General features: G+C 37.7%; 1 protein-coding gene across 1 annotated transcript in view; it reads right to left on the bottom strand.

The window, feature by feature from the left end:
* Positions 1–5,553: 5,553 nt before the first annotated feature.
* Positions 5,554–20,363, bottom strand: part of INSC (INSC, spindle orientation adaptor protein) — a 124,592-nt gene continuing 109,782 nt past the window's right edge. The window contains 4 exon segments of the mRNA XM_026850398.1: positions 5,554–7,649; positions 9,550–9,626; positions 10,276–10,431; positions 13,306–13,372. Of these exon segments, the coding sequence (XP_026706199.1) occupies positions 7,521–7,649; positions 9,550–9,626; positions 10,276–10,431; positions 13,306–13,372 (429 nt within the window). The 3' untranslated portion in view covers positions 5,554–7,520.

Here is a 20,363-nt window from a genome sequence, read left to right as displayed (position 1 = left end):
GTAACGGAGCAATGAGACAGCACTGGCAAACACTGTAAAACATGTCAACACATCACTGTCTTGGGGTTCACAGATGCTGGGGTTGATCTTTCAGTTGCTTTCCCTTATATATTGGGCCAAGCAAATCCTTCAGCTGTGATTCATTTCAAAGGCAAGCATTTTTCAATTGACATCAGGTGGAAAGGCACAGAGAAAATTAAAAAGGAACATAGTTGTGAACCACCACACATAATCATCATCTGCAGCATTGATGAAAAGTGTATTCTTGTTTCAAGAAAGGGTTGCTAAGGTTTGCTAGCTCATTGCTTAAGCCACAGTAAGCAGAGCAGCAGAGCATGCAAGGATTTAGCCATAGCCTTGATAAGTAAGCAACTTCCATTTATGCTTATAACATGCTGGCATGGCTTCTAATAGGATGGCCTGAACCCCCTGGAAATAGTCCTCATTAATCAGGGTGTTACCCACGAAGCTGCTAGGTCCCAGAATCTGCCTTGTCATGACAGGTCCCTTCTTACCATTGTCTGTGGTCCAAGCCTAGCTGTCTGGCCAAGGGCAAACAGAATACAAATGTTGACAAAGTCCTCTTATAGCTATGGAAATGTTGCCTCTATTCTTTCCCCTAATCATAGGAGGGAAAAAAGGGGTAAAGAAAGTTATTGCAGTCCGGCAAAAGTATATCCAAGGGCTTTTGTATCTCTGGCCTGCTGTAAAGTGATGGTGTCTGTGAGATGACACATCAATGGATATTGATTTTAAGCACCTATATTTATCTTGTGGTATTAATTTTAAAAAGTCTCGCCTCATTGGCTCAAACAGCTAACCGGAGAACTCCAAAATACACTGTTTCTAAAGTTCTCTGGAGTCTATAAGAGCTGGAATTTTCAGATTTGTCTCTAACCATAACACAGTTTTTCATGACTTTGAAGAGGAACATCCTCACACAGTTTTTCCGTTATCTACTTCATTAAGAAGCTGTTCTATCAAACCCTTGTTTTAATATGTTTTTAATGCAGGAATGCATTTCTCAAGAGAAATCGCTTCAAGTTTTTCAAGTCTCAGCTCTGTATCTGTTCACCATCCATTTCTCAATTTTGCATATCTTATTTATGTAATAGCACATTTACAGCTAAACATTCACGGAAAAAAAAAATTATGAATGTAACTAACTATCATGAGATCTTTAATACAAGTAAAAGATGACAACTAAAAAGAAGACAACTTGACAGGTAAAGACAAAATAACAACAGTACAAGACCATCCTAAAACAAAGTTGGAAATGTAAGAGGAATTTCTTCTCCTTGGAGCTCAGTTTATTACTTTTTGAGAAAGAAAGGATACTGGGTTTGGGAGGGTGTCTGTTTTCCGGTGCGTAGTAGCTTTCCTGACATGTGCAATGCCATTTATTATCTCAATGGTATTTCATATATTGTCCAGAATAGCTCACTTGGGAAACCATTCAGAGTTAGTGTCCTGTGACCCATTTTCTTTCTCCCTCTCTTTAAATGCAAACAGATTTTTCTCTAATAAGAAATGTATAATCCAGTATAATATTTTGAGCTGAATGAGATGGTCCAGCTATTCCTTCTTTTACAACCCTGGCAACCAGGAGTCATCATCTAGTGCATACCAAACAAGAAAATAATGTCTAACTTAGTCATTTCAAGGGGAGAGTCTGGTGTTGCAAAAATTTCTGCTTTGATGGGAATTGTATTTGATGTGTAAACAGCACATGAAACCCCAGCTGAAAAAGTGCCTTCCTTTTGTCTCCAGACTGAGACTGGAATTCATCTCGCACGTTCTGAACTAACATTGAGATGCTGAGGTGTTGAGACATCTCCTCCAAACAAATCATCAGCACCTTTTTCCATAGCCACTGGGGGAGAAAAAAAAAAAAAAAAAAAAAAAAAAAAGGCAGTTCCATGCAGTTCCATGTATACTCTCTGTCTTAGGCAGTCATCCTCAAAAAAAAGAATTGTCCACTTCTTTCTATTGTCTACAGAAGGCTGGTCTGGACTGTACTTACAGAATTGGACTTCAAAACAGATGAGAATTTCCCCCTAGAGTAAAGCACGTGATAGATTTCTTCTACTGCAGATACTGTAAACCAATAACTACTCTGTCTGATTACAGAAAATTTGTGTCCTTTTAAGGATGAGACACTCATGTAAATGATCAGCTGTGCTTCACACTATTTAATTTCTTCTTTGTTTATCCATCCCTAAAGATGGGCTAAAGTATTTAAATAATTGTTGCTCTGAAAAAAAAGTGTGGCCCTTTCAATAGTTAAACAGTACAAAAGTAAATAGCCGTGACAGAGTATCTTGCTTTAGAAGTGGAAGCAAGCACATGTAAACAAGCATGCTGCTTAACCTACAAAGCATACTCCTTAAACGTTTGTGTTTAACTGCAAAATTTTACAAGTCATTTATCCTTAGCTTCATATTGTGAGATTTTATTATTTTATGTGTTAGATCTCTACAGTTCTAATTCTAGCAAAAATCTTGAAACCAGAGGGTTGGCTCTGGCTCTTCTTGACTGCAGTGCAGGCACGCTGATTTACCATAGCTTCAGTGAAGGCTTCCCCAGATGATTTGGGCCTATTCCATAATTATTCTTTTGATGCAAATGAAAACACACATGGTTGTTTCTCGATCCTTTTTTAGATATATCTTCTCGATTTATCATAAACTTTGCCTTACCTGATGAGCATACATAACAGATGTATCTTGCTAGATACATCCTTACAGAACTACTCAAAAAGAAGATTTTTGCATTACGTGGTATTAAAAAAAAATAAAAATAAAATCGAACTGAATCTTTATATACACCCAAATCAGTAAGTTACTTTGAAGACATGGGCATTGTTAGGTCACATTCTAAAGGCTGTGGAGGATATGGACAAACGCTAGTTAAAAGACAATGATAATATCCAGACAGCTTGAAGAAAATGGTACAAGCAGTGTACCTTTCAGTTAGACATTTGTGACACAGTTGATCACAACAGTGATAGAAAAGGTACCACTTCAGACACGCCTCCTTCTTCATGCCATTTGATCCCTTTTAATTTCCCTGTAAAGCAAATTAGCAGCATTACCTACTACACTTTTTCTTTTGCACTGGTTTCCCATAGGGTCCGCTGGGTTCTAGACACACTTGAATTATTAAAACAAAAAGTCACTGATTGGCTGTTGAAAAGGAAAGAGAAAAATCTTTGATTTCTCAGTGTTTTGTCTGTAGGCCTAGTTATTTTCCTTTATTACTTCGAGTGATTATTTGGCAGGGGACTGATCAATTCGTAAACTCTTAGCAAGTCTGCTTGTAAAAGTACCAATACCTGGGAGCAGACTATTATACATACATTTTCTCTCAAATTTTCTGGAGAATATGATGGTTCTTCTTCCTATTGTGGGAATAATAAATGTTTCTTTCTGTTCTAGGTGATCTAGAGTGTATTTATTCAACAAGCTATTTTTGTTACTTAGTTACTCAGCAAAAACCTTATAAATATACCAATTAGCAGGACCAGACCTTGGAATTTAACTCTCTTCTATTCAGATAAATAGCAAACATACAAATAACACTCCCAAGAGGTAGAGGTTTGTCACAGCTAGAGAAAGAAAAACTCAGACCCTAGAGCAAAATAGAAAGTAGAGATAAGGATTTCTGCAAAGCGTGTAAGTATCTAAAATAGATGTCGCTGTGTTTTCCTTGTTCCTAGTTCTTTAGCCTGTCAAGAGCTGAAACTATTCATCCACCTCCCCATCAGCTAAGCACTTCTAACTCCAATGAACAATTCACTCTAGACCTATCTTAATGCTCAGTGCCATCTTCCCTTTCTCCTCTTAAAAACGAGAACACTAGTGAATAATTTACAGTGTCTAGAGTGTTACTTTAAATACATTAAGTTTAATGTAAATTTAAACTGATAATCGAAGCAGATTTCTCAAAATGCAAAAGCCAGTGTTATTTTAATGGTTTGTTGCTATTATTTAAAAGGAGATATATATACATATTTGGAACAAGCCATATGTGATACCAGAATCAGTCCTGTACTAAGGCAATGAGACACCGCATAGACCAAGTCCCATCTTTGGATACTAAAGGGTAAGCCTAAAAAATAGATAAGACGTCCAGTTTACCACAACATTATCTTATCCCTTGTAGATACAAATATTATTTTAAACAGATCAGAGAAGTAACATTCCACAAAAAAGATTCATGTATCAAACGCACAATAAACTGAGGAAAAAAAATTTATTCTACAAATGAAACATCTGGGCCCCTAACGTCTGTAAACAGTTCAAACTAAAGCTCAAATTTGAACACATTGTCCAAAGTCACTGGAATGAAAATCAAAGTTACAAAGAACCCTGCAGTTCACCGCACGTTTGTCTAACATTTCTAATCTCATACAAAATCTAAAAATTTACATGAAACAACAACATTTCTGACAAACGTAACATTCAGTTTCCAGAATGATTAAGCTAAGAGCTAACCCATATGCAGCCTCTATAGGTCAATGAGTCCACATATATGAATTGATATGTAAATGTATTACACGTACTCTCTACCTCACTCTACTAATTGTAGATCTATATACACAGGGAGTCCAAAGACTGATCCGCCAAAATGCATGTTTTAGTGAAAATCTTTTGATATGAAGTATTTTGTTTCACACTACACTGAAATCAAACATTTATTCTGTTTAAACTGTTCCTTTTTTGTTTGTTTGTTTAAAAACTGAAAAGTCACTTCCAAAGCAAACATTTTAAATCCAGAATTCATTCAGAAATAATGAGAAAATAATATTTCAGGTTTTTTAAGTACTTTTTATTTCCAACTTAATTAAGAGGAAAGGAAGAGGTATGTTTATTTTCTCATAAACCTTAGCATATACAAAAATAAAGTGCACAACTTTAGGTGAAAAATTCAGACCTAGCAAAAATGGTTTCGATGACACTTAGGTGATAACAGGTTTGACCTGGCTTTTTCAAGATATATTTTTCTACTGCAAATATGAGATTCACCTACATGTATTTCGCTTCTCTAATGTAAACAGCCACATTCACAATATGAACATGTAAATGGACAACATGGGCCTAGAGTTATGGTCATATATTTACAGATCGAGGGTATCTGTAGGAAAATCAATCGCATAATTGTGTCTGAGAGCAAATTAGACTCATTCGTTGCTACTGGCCTGCTCACTGAGTATTTGACCTGTTAGAGATGGCTTTAAAACATTATGGGTCATAATGGCATTTACTTAAGAGCTACTTCAGTTCACTTTACGTGTGTGGCCATTTTTTTTAGATGAGATTTTAACCTTACCTGTCACAGAATAAACCCTACCCCATCTTCAAACTCTTATCTCTGGTGTTGCAGCTGACAGAATGAGGTTTGGTACAGCACATTCACAACAGAATCTGATGTGTTGTATTCTACTAGGGATTATCACGCTATCAGCATGAAAGCAACAGGACCTTACTGAGTTTGTTCTTTATGAATCACAGAATCGTCTAGGTTGGAAAAGACCTTGAAGATCATCTAGTCCAACCATTAACCTCACACTGACAGTTCCCAACTACACCATGTCCCTAAGAGCTATGGTGACCCTACTCTTACCTCCAGAGATGGCGACTCCACGCGTTTATGAGATTTATGAGTTCATTGTTTATACAAAGAATGTTGATTTTGCCATTTAAAGCATCCATGGTTCATATGTGCATTTCTGCTTAGTGAGGAGACTGTTAAAGTCCATCACTTGTATAATATTTTTAAAGCTGTACAGTACCATATATCTTAACAATCTCAGAATTTTGAAGAGCTGTCTCAAAGTAAGCAAAGCAGAAGTCATCTCTGCTCTTACTAGAAAATGACATCTGTGAAACATCTGATTCAACACTTATCTTTGAGTAGTTGCTTATGACAGAGGTCATTGTATGTTTTCTAATGTTTAAAACTTCAGTCGAGATAGAACTCAGAGTGAAATGAAGAGATCACAAGGAAGAAATGTTAAGGCAGAGACTTCTTAACCCATATACTCAAGGGGAGAAAATTAGCCACCATGTATCACTGCTTAAAGCAGGACAGATTTCTCAGACACAGAAAATGCAGAAGGCAATCACAACTGAGCAATTTCCTGGTGCCTGTCATCTAAACACCACATAATACTAAATAAACATTAATGAATTAAGTTGCTTAACATATCTAGAAAGTAAGTACAGTAAAGAAATGTACTTACTTTTTTGGCAGATGTCCTAGTGCCCTAAAGTTGCTGATCATAAAGTGATCCAGAGCAATAGTTGCAAGCCATGAGGAAAAAAATACATATACTTTATCTACAGAGAACTTTGTAAGAAGTTTGGAGGAAAAACACTGCCAAGATATTGCTGGTTGAGTAATTTTAAATTTATATGGTTTCTGGATGAAAGGAAAAGGCAAATTTTAGGAGGAATGTTCATTTTAAAAAATCTATTTTAAAATCAACTCTATGTTTTTTATCCACTGGTAAAATCTCCTTTTGTCAACTCCAAGAGCTCCTGAAAATCCCATTTCACAGTTTTAGAAATACAGGACTAGTTAGAAAAACAGAAAAATGGAAAATCAAGTTGCAATTAATTTATCTGTTCTGATTATTTGGTGTATGCATGCACAACTTTTCACAAAAGTCGTAGCTTGCATATTAAAAATACACTTGGACATGCTTTCTTCCAGTTCTTGTAAGGCTTGAAAAGGAGAGAAAATTATCATTGTGTAGTGATTTTGAATCTTATGTGTACACCTTCACATTGATGACGTGTTTGATTTCGGAAAGATCTGTCTATAATTCTCTCAATTTCTTTAGGATATTTCACTAAGTGTAAATAAAAGAGTTGTCTGCCAGTGTGTATGCTCTGATGGAATACATCTTTATACAGTGTAAGAGTGTCCTCTATGATCATTCCAAGACAGTGAAAATTTTCTGAAAAATTTTCTCAGATATTCACATTTACATATTTTAATATTTCTATTAAAGTAACAACAGTTAAGACGGGACTCAGACTGTAACATCCCTTTCATTTCAAAGCGTATACTTGTAGCTTTAAGGTTTGAGTTTTCTTCTAATGCAGCAAATGCATGAGACTAAAGCATTTCTTAAAAAAGCTCCAAAATGTTCTAACTGCAGAAAAATATCAGCAATAAAAGATTATTAGAAGCACTTAACATCAGAGCACCATATTCTTGGCTTCGTTACCTTGATACAACTACATTAAACATGACAACATCATTTTCTTTGATTGCAGTGATAAGGTCTGTTGATGTGTCTTGGCAGGAAAATAAAATTAAAAATTACCTTTTCAAACCACTGAAACAAGTTTGACCATTCTATTTCATTGTTCCTACAAATCACATGTTCATGGTTATAAAATAAATAAGTCATAAATAACAATAGGACTAAAACTAAATAAAGTTGTATGTGTTTTATCTTATCGTATACCTATCATCTTGATTAATTTTCAAAGGTTTTTGGCTCACATTTATACAAAGCTCTCTTCCATATTTGTGCATAGCAGAAAGGAATCCACAAGTCTGGGCTTTACTAGCTGCTGAAAATCTGAATCTTCAAGCCCATCAGGACTCATAACTGCCAGTCTCCGTAAGGCTGCCTAGAAAAACAAAACAACACAACTTTAATACTGTTAAGCTTTGACAAGGTGTTCCTAGGAGGAATCCATTATAACTATCTCTAAATAACAGCCAAGACTCAAAACTAAACCGTGCAGGTCAATGGACTTTTCTACCTGGCTAATCTGTCATTACTGTCTTCACATCTGTTAGAAGAATCTCCCCTCAAATGCAGCTATTAAATGACAATTCTTCTGGGGCACGTTACCCTTAGATCTGAGCAGCAGGGATAGTGCAGTGTTAAAGAACACAGAGGTGAGAGTTAGAGCACTTTGATTCTAAACCTATCTCTGATCTGCTGCGCAACTCACGCTGCCTCTTTGTATCTTAACTCTCCTCTCAGTTTTTGTCTTATTTATGAGAACTGTAAGTCATCTGATTCAGAAGATGTTTGCTACTGAATTTTTTTGCAATGCCCATAACAGAAATCTTTTAGATACTAGTGTAGAAAGAGGCCAGACGTTTCAAACCATTCGGGAACAAATAAAACTGCCTGTTGTTTCAATTATGAGTGCCCAATAGAAATTGCACTGTTACTATTATCTTTATAAACTCTTCCCTTCTAAGAAGTTACTGGTTTTTCTCACTGGAGAAGAATTATACAATAATTACACACTTTCTAGCAACCTGACATGACAGATGCAACTGGAAAGCAGGCTGGCTTTCCTCAGGAACAAAAATTGTCTTCTATCAGTAAGGTCTGATAGTTGTGATCAGCTTATCTCTGTGCTGTTTGTCAATGCAGCACTAACACAGGAGCCAATTGCCTGCTTCAAAATAAACAAAAACTAAACAATCAAGCTAAACATACCAAAGAGTACAAGCCCTCAGTCTTTAGTGACAATACCTGTCAGAGCCTGAAGCAGCTTATGTCTCAAGGACAATACTTTTGCCACATGTTTATCAGAAAGTGTCATCAGGGAGTTACTAAAATATCAGGAGAAGCAGAATTGCTGAGACAGACAGGCAGGTAACATCTCAAGTGATAGGCTTGAATTCAAGGAATGTGAAGCAACATCTTCATTGAGACACAAAAATCACAGTCTGGTTTGCTGCCATTACTCTGTGGCCTCTGCTCTAGACACAGAGGATTGACAAGCCTTCTTGGCCCATATGATGAATAACCACAGCATTTCTTATGCTCACATTTATACTCTCTTCATCCTGGTCGAGTCCTGCTTAAACAAACAGAACTTCTCACGTGCTGGTACGAAGCTAGCCGTTAATCAAAGCTGTAATCACCAAATTCACCAAAACCTATCTCCTAACCCTACATTGCCCTTGTCCCCAGAGCACTTTCCTCTCACAGAGTGCTAGGTGAAAGTACTCAACCCCAAGAGCTGGCTGGGGCTCACAGGCCATGCAGTGCAGGGCCAGCAGCTGGGATCTTTCTCCAAAGTGGAGAAGTTAACATTCTGTTGGCCACTCCTTGGCTCGGAGACTCAAATAGAAAAAAAAAATGGATTGTAGTGGAAGCAAGAAGTCTCCTTTCCTTTCTTTGGCCACTTTACATTAATATTTCCATACATATGTGTGTGTGCAGATAAAGGGCAGCTACCCCTGTGATTCAAGGCTCATTTCAGCAAAGAGCATCATCATAGAATGGAATTTAAGAATTACCGAAACCTTAAATTCTCAAGCGTTCCAGTGAAACTGTTTAGTGCTCAATAACGTGAAGATGAAACCATTTTTCCTTATGTGTTTAAATCTTCAATCAGAGGATAAATAATTGACACTGTACATGATTATGCTTAACGGGAAAAGCAGGACACCCTGGCATGGATTTAAAATATTCCTGCAGTACTTATGAACTTTGAAATCTAAAGGGCTCTTTTTTTCTGCATTTTTCAGGATAAGCATGAAAGATTAAAATATACCTACCAGACATGCCACTAAAACAGAATCACTGTTATTTCTTTCGGTTGGTGATCTGCAAAGTTTAATTAGGCGAGGAATACCTGAGTGCACAAAAGAATATCAAGAGAAATAATTTAGAAAAACAAACTCCTTATTTTGAGATGAGGTATATTTTTTGATGTTTTGTATTTATCTTCCTTATATGTGATCTCTAATGCAAAGATGATACACAAATACTTAAGGGACTGTCCATGGAGCTATGTAGTTCAGAGCAGTCAGAATTAATAGCTGTAAAGCATAAACAAACAAAATGTATTATTTTTACCCGCCACTGCTGTTTCGGAGTGGAAATTGTGACTTCCATCCCTTCCCTATCAATCCTCCCACAGACCATTAACAAACTCCAGCAAAAGAACATTTTTCTTCCTGTTACCTGCAGGGATCCAACTTTTCTGTCCACTGACTACACAAAGACTACACAAGGGTTTAAATAAAGGCATGGAGGAGGCTGCACTGTCCGCTGGCACAGTGTGCCACAGCGGTGTGTTGAGTGGACGCTGCACCTTGGGTTCCTCTGGGAAATGAGACAGAGGTTCATTTAGCAGAGCCTCCTCAGTCACTCTGGACAGACTGTAGAGGGAACCTTTTCCATAAAGTGTACCAAGTGAGGCTAAAAATTAAAAAGAGCTTCTCCATGACTAGCAGTTCCTCTTTTTTCAGGCTGCCATTAAGCTAGCGATACATCCTTACAGCTGAGTTTTACGGCTGCATCTGCCACTTCAGGATCCCGGCTGAGTCGTGCCAGCGTAACTGCAGATTTCTGTTGGACTCGCTCACAAGCTGCAACTTCTGCTGAGTTTCCCGAAGATGATCTTTCAAAGAGCATTTCCATTAAAAGCTGAACACCTAGAGGGATGTAAGAGCCATTGTTATCCTCTCTCCAACAAAAAACGCAGTCAAAAAAAAGTAAAGGGAAAAGCAAGCTAGGTAAATACAGACCAATCACTGCCCAAATAGGGCATGAAGAGTGCATAAATGTGGACTGCAATTTGGCCATCGACGTTCAGGCACATCTGGTCTGAGCATAAGTTTGTTTTCACTAGGAAGCTACAGAACTTCTGGAACTACAAAATGCACTACCTCTTCCCTCCTCCGACTTCTTGACACCTCTACAAGTTGGTATTTTAGATTTCAGAGATCTATTTCAGTCAAACAAAATGCAGTTTTTTATTTGCTCCTAAACTAACCTGAAGGTAATCACTAACCTAAAAATCTGTAGTGACATACTTCAGGTCTCTACATGAAGTTTAGCTTTGAATTACAGGAAATTAGAACTTTTAATTTTTTTCAGTTTATGTATCTTTAAGCAAGCCTTTAAAATTCCTACATCAAACAGTTTAAGGGTATTTTAAGATGAAGAATCCTTTAACAGGGGAAATGAAGGAATGCTGCCTGCTGAAGTTTACAGTGCAACTAATCTTCACTTCAGAAAAGACAACATCATCCATACCAAAATGATTTCATTAACTTATTGTTGCCTGTAGGAGTTGATATTGTATCAGCACAAAAACAGATGACATTGTGCTGATTTCTACTTTCTAGATTATTTTAAATGTAAGGACAATTATGTGCTATTAGACTCCATGAGCTATTAGGTATTCAGATTACTTCAGGTAGCATCAGAGGATTTTAACTGTTAGAATATTTGCATAAATAATTAAGAGAATTAGCATCAGAATCCTGCAGCTAGATAATAATCAATTGACATACAAAAAAGTCAAAGTTGAGAAGAAAACGTATCTAAACTCTCCAGGATTCAAAGACCCTTCTCAGCATGTGATTCTGGCTTCTGACCAGCACCTGATTATTACAGCATCGGGCAGACACAAAAAGCCTTTATGCACAAGGTGAGAGTCAACCCTTCTCAAAAGCCTGGGGCAAATGCTTCTGTGTGAACTTCCATTACAGAGCGTATACACAAACTCTACTTCATCACATTGTGCTTGACATGTATATCTTCACCTGCTGTGGTATCTAGCATGAGATAGGCCTAGCTGGCATAGCTGTTAGTATTCCTTCATGAACGTGAAATCAAGTTTCTGCTGCAGTAGAAGTAGATGAAATGTGAACAAACACCTGTCCGAAGCAACAAAATGAGTTTTGGTGTGCTCTAGGGTAGCCAATGTGTTAATCATAAAGGAGTGCAAAAGCTTCCAGGGCATATGTGGATTGTGAGTGCTAAAAACAGCAAATCCGAACACAACAGCGCAAGTCAAACAGACAAACCACCAACAGGGTAGAAAATACCTGTCTTACAATCACAGACACCTAGGGTCCTGGGAAGCCTTAGGGTCTTACCAAGCGTTTCTAGAAAAGACTAGAAGGGTAGGTAAGGAAGCCCCATGTGCCTGCACCAAGAAGTCCAGGACCACCCCTTCAACCTCCAGGAACACAGGGAGCTTGGACCGGGAGCATGGCAGGAACCGCCACGTGAACCCGACCACCCTCTCACTGGGACTGCCCCATCGCTTCCATGCAACCAGGAGGTCATCTAAGAAACCACCATGCTAACTAGCCCTGCTCCTCCCCCTCCTTGCACTGTCCTCTGCATGGGACAGGGAAGTCAGGTAATTTGTAACATTGCATATACCTGTGATTATAACCGCCTCAGTATCCAGATCCATTCAACCTACATGTTGTCATTTGGTCTCCAACTGCAACACCCATCCACCTTCGCAAGGACATCAAATGCACACTATGTCTGTGCACACATGGATCACATCAACCAAATTAGTTCTGCCTGATCCTTGACAGTCATATTTGTGTTCACAGAGCTCAAATTTTCCACTGAAATGCAAGAAACATCTAAATCCAATATTACATGGGAGTTGGCCAATTCTATTTCAAGGCCTGCTTTTATGTAGGTGCTTTCTGAAACTCCTTCTCCCACCTACAGTCAGCCATGTCTGAGATTCAAATGGATCCAAACTCAAACCATTCCTATCCAAACCTTAATTTAAAAAGTGTAGAAGGGATATTCCTAGGACAGAAAAAGCAATACATGGGAAGCTTCACTGTAACTTAATATCTCCCAAAAAAAAAAAAAAAAAAAAAAAAATTGGCCATGAATTTACTGGTAGGTCTATTAATATGGCAGTTCCTGTATCCTTATCCACAGAATTATTACTTTAACTTCTCAGACTTCTGGTGGGCCTGTAACACCTAGGATTTTTTCAACATAATGAATTTCTCATAATATGATATTTATAGAAGTGTGGAAAAAAACTGGCAACTGCTGAAGAGTAATAAAAACATAATGCTTCAACATTTATGATACTTATGAATACTTGGGAAAAAAGTGACACAAAATGCAGGTATGCATGGCTCAGTATCAGATGATGTCTCTCAATGTGTAAGAATTGCCACCTTATACGATTACCAGAATAAAGGCTGTTGAAACACTCTGTACTACCTTGCTTCGTATCTATGAATAAGTCACACACGCACACACACACACACACACACACACACACACACACACAACATTAGCAATATGGTCATGCATGCAAAGTTTTCTAAAGCAGTGGTAATTTATTTCAGTTACATATAACCGTCCCAAGGACTCATTTCGCACCCTGCAGCAATGTGCAATATTCAGCAGAGACAAGATGCAAAAATGAAGTATTATTAGTGAAGCCTTTCTCCTTGTAACCACTACTTCCCCGTCTACCCGCATTCTTAACAAACAAATACAGAATATAATTCAGCTAAAATACATACCATTTCCTTAAATGATTTCTGAAGCACACTGGTCCAAGACAGACATGTTTGCCAATATTGTTACCACCTGTAATAAGAAGGAAATATGAAGTACAGCCCTACAATTTCATAATATTAAATAGCACTGTGGTTTATAAAATTAGTATGGCAGAAATATGGCAAACCAAATAAAATTATAAAACATTCTTGTAGCTGAACAATTTATTCCTACCTTTGTGATTTCTCAGGGGTCTTTATCTTACATATGGCTGCTAACTGAAATACAGACAAGAAATGTAAAACCTCTTTTCTCATGCTCCTGTGCTCATGCACAGAAGTGTGCCATATAGAGATCTGTGCAGCAGATTTGTTCTGTGGTCAAATTGGTAGAAAGAGGAAGATAAAAATTTATAAAAACCAACCAACCGAAAAAAGCCTGGAGCCATGCAAAGGATTCAGCGAAATGCTGCCCCCCCTCAAGAACCAGTCCTGAAGCCACATTCCAGCTCAGGCATTGCTTACATAAAGCAAGGACTAAGAACCAGCACTAGCACACATTCAGTAGCGCTAAGTTATTACTACCTTTCTGCTTCAGGGTTCAGCTAGAATGTTGAGAAATCCTCCCAACAAATTTGGAGTTTTGAGCCTTCATTCAGGGGAGTATTTAAGGAATACTTCTCAGTTTCATTGAAGCCGTAAGTTGCGTGCATGTCAAGTCACTGTCCCAAAATGAGCTGGATTTAAAAATCCATTTATACCTTTCCTGTGCCAAGGCCAAGATTAGGTTTTGTACCAACAGAAGCACATTTCAAGATCCTGATTTACAGAATTTCTTATCCAAAATAGTACTGTTTTCAAGATTGGGTGTAACCCAGTTTCCTTAAAGTGATGCAGCAAGCTGCTGACAGATTCCTGTTACTGATATCACTGATATCATACGCCTTCTCTCATGCATCATGCAAGATATCCTTTTTTACTTTATCCTTCAAATAACTTCATTTCTGCATGCACACACATGCAGCATATGTGAGAGACCAAATAATAAAAGTTATAGGTCATTAGAATACAAAATAGAAATAATATTCTTTCTTAAGATGTTTCAGTTTTCTCTATTCTAGTTGAGAAAAACTGATCAGCCTCAAAAATAACAATCAATTTGAGAACTGGTTATCAGCTTTTTAATTTAACAGTATAACGTCAGTTCACAAACAAACAAACTTCTTAGATGTAAGTAGGCACAAGATCAAATCACCATTCTGATCTCACTTTGCCATTTTAATAACAAGGATGACTCATTTTTGATGCTGTGACATAAAGGTCCTCCACTTTTGAAGGTAGTGTTACAGTGTCATCTCTCTGAATAAATATACTTACTTAGGATGCAAATGAGTTGCTGAAACTCTACAGAGTGACAGGTAGAAATATGATAACTCAGTATATGTCTGTGTATTTATTCCATATTAATTATTAACTGTGTTTCAGGCAGAGTGTATATGTTTTCTCACTCTAAATTATATCCTGTTAATGAAAATTGCTTCCTCTATGCCGAATCTGTACCCCATGTGGCTTTCTAAGCCACAGATGAAGAACTCAATTAACCACAATTTGAATACATGCCAATTATTCCACTGCTTCAAGTTATTTTGTCTAATAAGTATTTTCACACATAAAAATATTTTGTGTGTGTCTTTTGACACCAAAAATTATTTGAGGTTACATCTATACTTCCTTTGCGTTGATTACGTGGCCCCCTATATTTTGCAATGTATTTATGAACCAGCCTAATGGGTTTATATGTAACGTTCTCAGAGGTGTTTATAAAAGACCCTTATCATCGATAAACATCAAGTTCTACCTAGATTATCTTTTCAGATCTTAGTAGGACTTGAAAGGCAGTTAAACTATAGATTCACTCACTCCATATGGATAGATTCTTCTTTCACCAAAAAAGTCACATTTTCCTGTGATGTAACGTGAAATAGCATGATGTAAACACCTAATAGGCAAGCTGAATAGAGTTGACTTTAAATGCGCTATTTCCCCTTGTCCTAGGTTCAGCTCAGATAGTAAATTTTCACAGGAACCTGGGAGGGGTCACAGCCAGGGGAGCTGACCTGAACTAGGCAAGGGGATATACCATACCCTGTGAGTCCTGCTCAGTACATATCTGTGGAGCTGGCAGGGGGAGGAGGGCTCGCAGCTTGGGAACAGGCTGAGCATCAGCTTCCGTGTGGTGAGCAACTGCATTGTGCATCACTCGCTTTATACATTCTTTTATTAGTATTATTGTTGTTGTTATTATTTCCTCTCTCCTTGTGTTGTCCTGTTAAACTGTCCGCATCTCAACCCATGAGGTTCTACCTTTTTCTTCTGATTCTCCTCCCCATCCCACCACAGGGGGAAGAGTGAGCAGCCACATGGCGCTTAGTTGCCAGCTGGTCTTAAGTCACAACACCCCTATAGTTGCCTATTTTAAAATACAGTGTACATGCATGCAGCTTACACAAAAATAACCTCTGCAGTACAGGCCAAAGTTCAAGGAAGTTTAATTCTGAAGATAAACTCTAGAGGAAAACACAAATGTAGACTCAATTTGCTTTGAAAAGCAGCACTTCCACGAGCACTGGTATTAACGAAGTCTCATTTCTTTTGAATTTAGAGTTGGTCAAAAACCATGAACAGAACTTTTCCAGTGGCATCTCTCCCACTGTAGATTTTTTTTTTTTTTTTTTTTTTTTTTACACAGGCTCATGCTGTAGTCTTTATCTTGGCCTCTCTTTTCCCATTATCTGGCTCCAAATTTCATTAAGCCTTAGGCAGTCCCTCAAAAATAACTGTGAAGTCCCACTGAATCAGCAAAGCTGTTCAGATGTTATTGTGAGACATGAAGAACACAAACAGGTATAGAAAAAGGCAACTGCTTAAGCCTCACTTCCACCAGGAAAATAGATGAAAAATACAGGAAAAAAAATAGATACCAAGCCCTTTCAGAATTGAAATTGTTTTGAAAGATTTGAAAATATTTAACATGGAATCTCCACTGTTCAACTGCATTATTTAGTATCAATTTCATTAACTGTAGAAAACTTTTCTTGTAAAAGATTACACTCTAAGATTATAAAGGACTGGCACCTGAGACAATTTATGATTCTTGCCATTTTTCTGGATTCCTAAAGCCATGCAATGAACTTGTAGTCAGCTCAAAGTATAAAAAAGAACATATCCTGAAGACAGCACACATGAGCTCTGATCGTCTGCCAGTGCTGTCATACCATGCAGAAAGTCTGTGCTGAATCCACCCACAAATTCCAGTACCCTAGTGATATCTTGAGATGTGGGATCTGCAGATGTGCTGCTAAGCAATAATTTGAGATTTTTCAGTGAAAAAAAAAAAAAAAAAGTTGCTTCATCATATGTGGAATTTTTAAATTAAACATCTGATCTCACATTCTATTGCCAAACCTAATGCAGGATTATAGCGGACTCTCTTCAAAACCATGTGTGCGAGAACCGATCCCATTCAGCATAATTCCCTGCCTCAGCTCCTGTATGCCTGCTGGGCAGATCTCCTGGAGCCAGATCCTCATCCATGCATCTCCAATATCTGTGTTCTAGCAGAACTATCCAAGAGACTAACCCAGTCTAGTCCATGCTCTGTTATCCAGATCCATAAAAAATTGCAGAAACTTCTCTAGGGCAGGACTCTGATAAACCTGGTGGCTGCAGCTTTCTCTGTGGGAACTGGCAGCCCTAAAACCACTGACTGTGGTAATGGACACCACAGAAAAAATAGACTTGATCAACAAATACTGGACTAACATATTTGTTTACCGCCAGATGAAAGCTGAATTATTCAGGTCAGTGTCGCATGATTTACACTACTAAAAGAAGCAGAGGAGCAGGCCTCTGGGGTTTATCCTGGGTTCACTACCTACCCGTTAATATGTGCTCCACACTACACACCTGAACCACGTAGTAGTGAGACACAGTAAAATACAACATGCCAGGAAGAGAATTCTTAGACCAGCCCATGTTTTAGCACCTTTTGAAGAGGCACCAACTTATCAAAACATTAACATGCAGATAGTTCCACTGGGACTAATAAGAATTTTCACAAGACTAACAGACTAAGTAGGTAACTTTCAGGCCTAAAAAAAATCATACCCAAACCCAAGAAGCTTTGAAAGTTCACCTTTAAATGATTTGTTGGTGAACTATGTATAAAGGAATATTTGTGGGGAGGGGGGAACCCCTTTAGGTCCATGGAAAATTTCCCTATTTAATACATAAAATTAAAATTAATAGAGATATTTCATACTTTTCAAATGTCAGTACAGCATCATGTTACTAGTCTTGCATTTGCCCTGGAAATTAATCTAAAATATAACTAAAAATCTGGTTTTATAGGCAAAATAAACAAACAGATAGTAAACACAGATACCTCTCTGTAGTGTCAATACAATCCATTATTATAAAACTGACAGTGTTGATCTTATTGGTTACTCTAGCAAACAAAATCTATTTTTATAATTTGAAAAGTGGTTTTAGTTCCACTTGGTTGCCTTCTACTCCTTTCACACATACTAAATTTATGAATGATGAGCCTTCCTTTTCAGTTGTGAAGTCTGCTTCACAATCCCCTGAACCACAGGGATTTCAGTTGTCAAGAGTGATTTACATTCAAGAAACCATGGTTAATTAAGAACTTTTAAAACAGTTTGTTCAAAACCTCTTGAAGAGCAACAGCCAGCTTGGAAATTCTCTTGCTAGAAAAATGTACTCACTAACACTACAATAACACTTCCTTTTAAACAACTAATGGTGACTAATGTTCATTAGTTTGTTGCAAAAGCAAACATGAAATGAAAATTCTTTGTTACAAACTAAGATACATACACTGAGAACGCAAATCTCAAATGCTTTAGAAGAGATTTAAACATAAAAAGCACATAAGAAACAGAAGGCTTCTTTGATAATTTTCCCTTAACAGGATATTTAAGATGATCTAAAATTATTTCTCATTATTGTGAAACCAGCTACTCAGGAAGAAAGATGCGATAGGATTTGGAAGATGAAAGCACACATTTTAGCCTGTTTAAGGGGCAATATCTTCCACATTTGAGGTCACTTACCTCACCTGGGGGAGGAGGAGGTGTCTACAGAGGTGATGCTACTATACCTTTATCGATAACAAAGGCACACTGTTCAGTAAGCTTTTATTGACAGTTCCAACATAAATAGACACAAGCTCAAAATGAGAACTAACATGGAATTTGAGTGACAAAGTAGATCAATATAGCGTCGCTTATTCTCTTAGTTAATTACTTCTTTAAGGCTGATTCATCACTAAGTAAAACTTGTTTTTCTACATATTATAAGACTATTTTGTAATTTGTTCGAATAAATGACAAAAGGACAAATCAGAATGTGTCTGCGAAGGTCCAGATACCCATCATCAGAAACAAAGGTGCATCTGACAACTAATTAGAAGCAAGATGGAGTCTTTGTTTCTGAATGTAAACTAAAACCATTCAAACTTCACGATTCAAGATCCATCCACAGGGAGACAGCAAAAGAGTACATACAGCACTGGTCAAGAACAGGCATTACAGGATATTATTTATTGGGAGAAAAATCTTTGCTAAGAGATCTCTAGAAATTCTCTCTGGGACATTATATTGCTTAAAATAGAAACCTTAATTCTCATTGCTTCTGATAGGCATTTTTGTGGTTGTGAATTCCGTTTTCTTCCTGAAAACAGAGAAATAAATATACCTAGGTAAGCAGATCAACAGGTCTTCCTGTCACCTGATTGGAAGAGGCAAACATCCCAATGAAATAACAGCAGTTAGAGACAAGATCTGCTTGCAAGGTCTAGGTCTGAGACTGTGTCAGGGAACTCTATTCTTAGAATGATGAGGCAGAGCAATAGAGACTAAAATTAAAAGAAGCCTACCCTTTGGAATGAAGGATGTCTTTACTGCATTTCAATTTACTTTACTTCATATTGCTGAATAATGTAGCTAAGGAATAGACAGACTAACCAGATTCTCACTTTTTTTTTTTTTAAAGCACATAGGAAATGCATCCTGCATGGGTCACATGGTAAATGGGCATGTCCCATAAAACAGGTCATATGACCCTAAAATAGTGATGGAGCGAGAGTGTCTCTCCTCCCTCACTTCTGAAGCCACAGTTTTCTGTCTTTCAGATAAAAATCGGGGCGGAGGGGGCAGGGAATAACCATCCCTCAGACTTCCTTCATGTATGAGAAAGCTTCTTAGATTTTGAAACTGACTCAATCAACTGAAGACACCCAAGACATCTGGTCTCCGTAGAGCAGAGCACAATTTGGCCTACACCAATGCACAGCTGTAGGAAACAACTTTGCTTTTCTAGCTGGTCTAAGTGGAATCAGGATTTGAGTATGTGGGAGGAAACTGAATTACTCCCATTTTAGAAGAGGCAGAAAGTGCAGAGAACTAGTTCAACAACACTAACGCAAGCAGTGTGACTGGGAAGTAATTTCTGGTGCCTTTCTAGAAGGTATTAGTGTTCTACTTGAAAACAAAAACCTGTAATCTGTAGAAACACTGTTTCTGAGCTCACCTGCTCAGAACCAAGACTGAAATCACAACCTTCACCTTGGCAATGATTCTGTTTTGGAAAAAAAAAAGATCAGTGGCAAAACTCAGAGTTTCTAAATCTGCTATCTCATTTCCTGAAGGACTGAAGGCAAAAAGGGGACAAACGCAGCAAAATGCCTACATAACCATCTCCGAGTTACAGCTTTATGATTGGCACACCCTGCAGCAAAGTCTCTTCTTTATAGTTTCTGCAGTAAACAGCCCAGCACCAGCCTGGTTGTACTGTGAGCCCGGCAGGCAAGGGCAGGAAATAAAAACTGCAATAAATTGTGCTGACGTAGCATGATTCCTCTGGAGAGAGTTTACAATGAGCAAGTTGCAATGTCTGCCCAACTTTACAGATGATTAAACAAAAATGCAGAGAAGTTAAATTGCTTCTTCAAAATCAGAGCAGCAGCAATATTAGGAATTGATCCCAAGAATAAAAACCTC

This window comes from Athene cunicularia (assembly GCF_003259725.1).
Source record: "Athene cunicularia isolate RWA chromosome 5 unlocalized genomic scaffold, athCun1 chr5_part2, whole genome shotgun sequence".
Lineage (NCBI taxonomy): Eukaryota > Metazoa > Chordata > Aves > Strigiformes > Strigidae > Athene > Athene cunicularia.
This window is presented reverse-complemented; position numbering and strand designations above follow the sequence as displayed.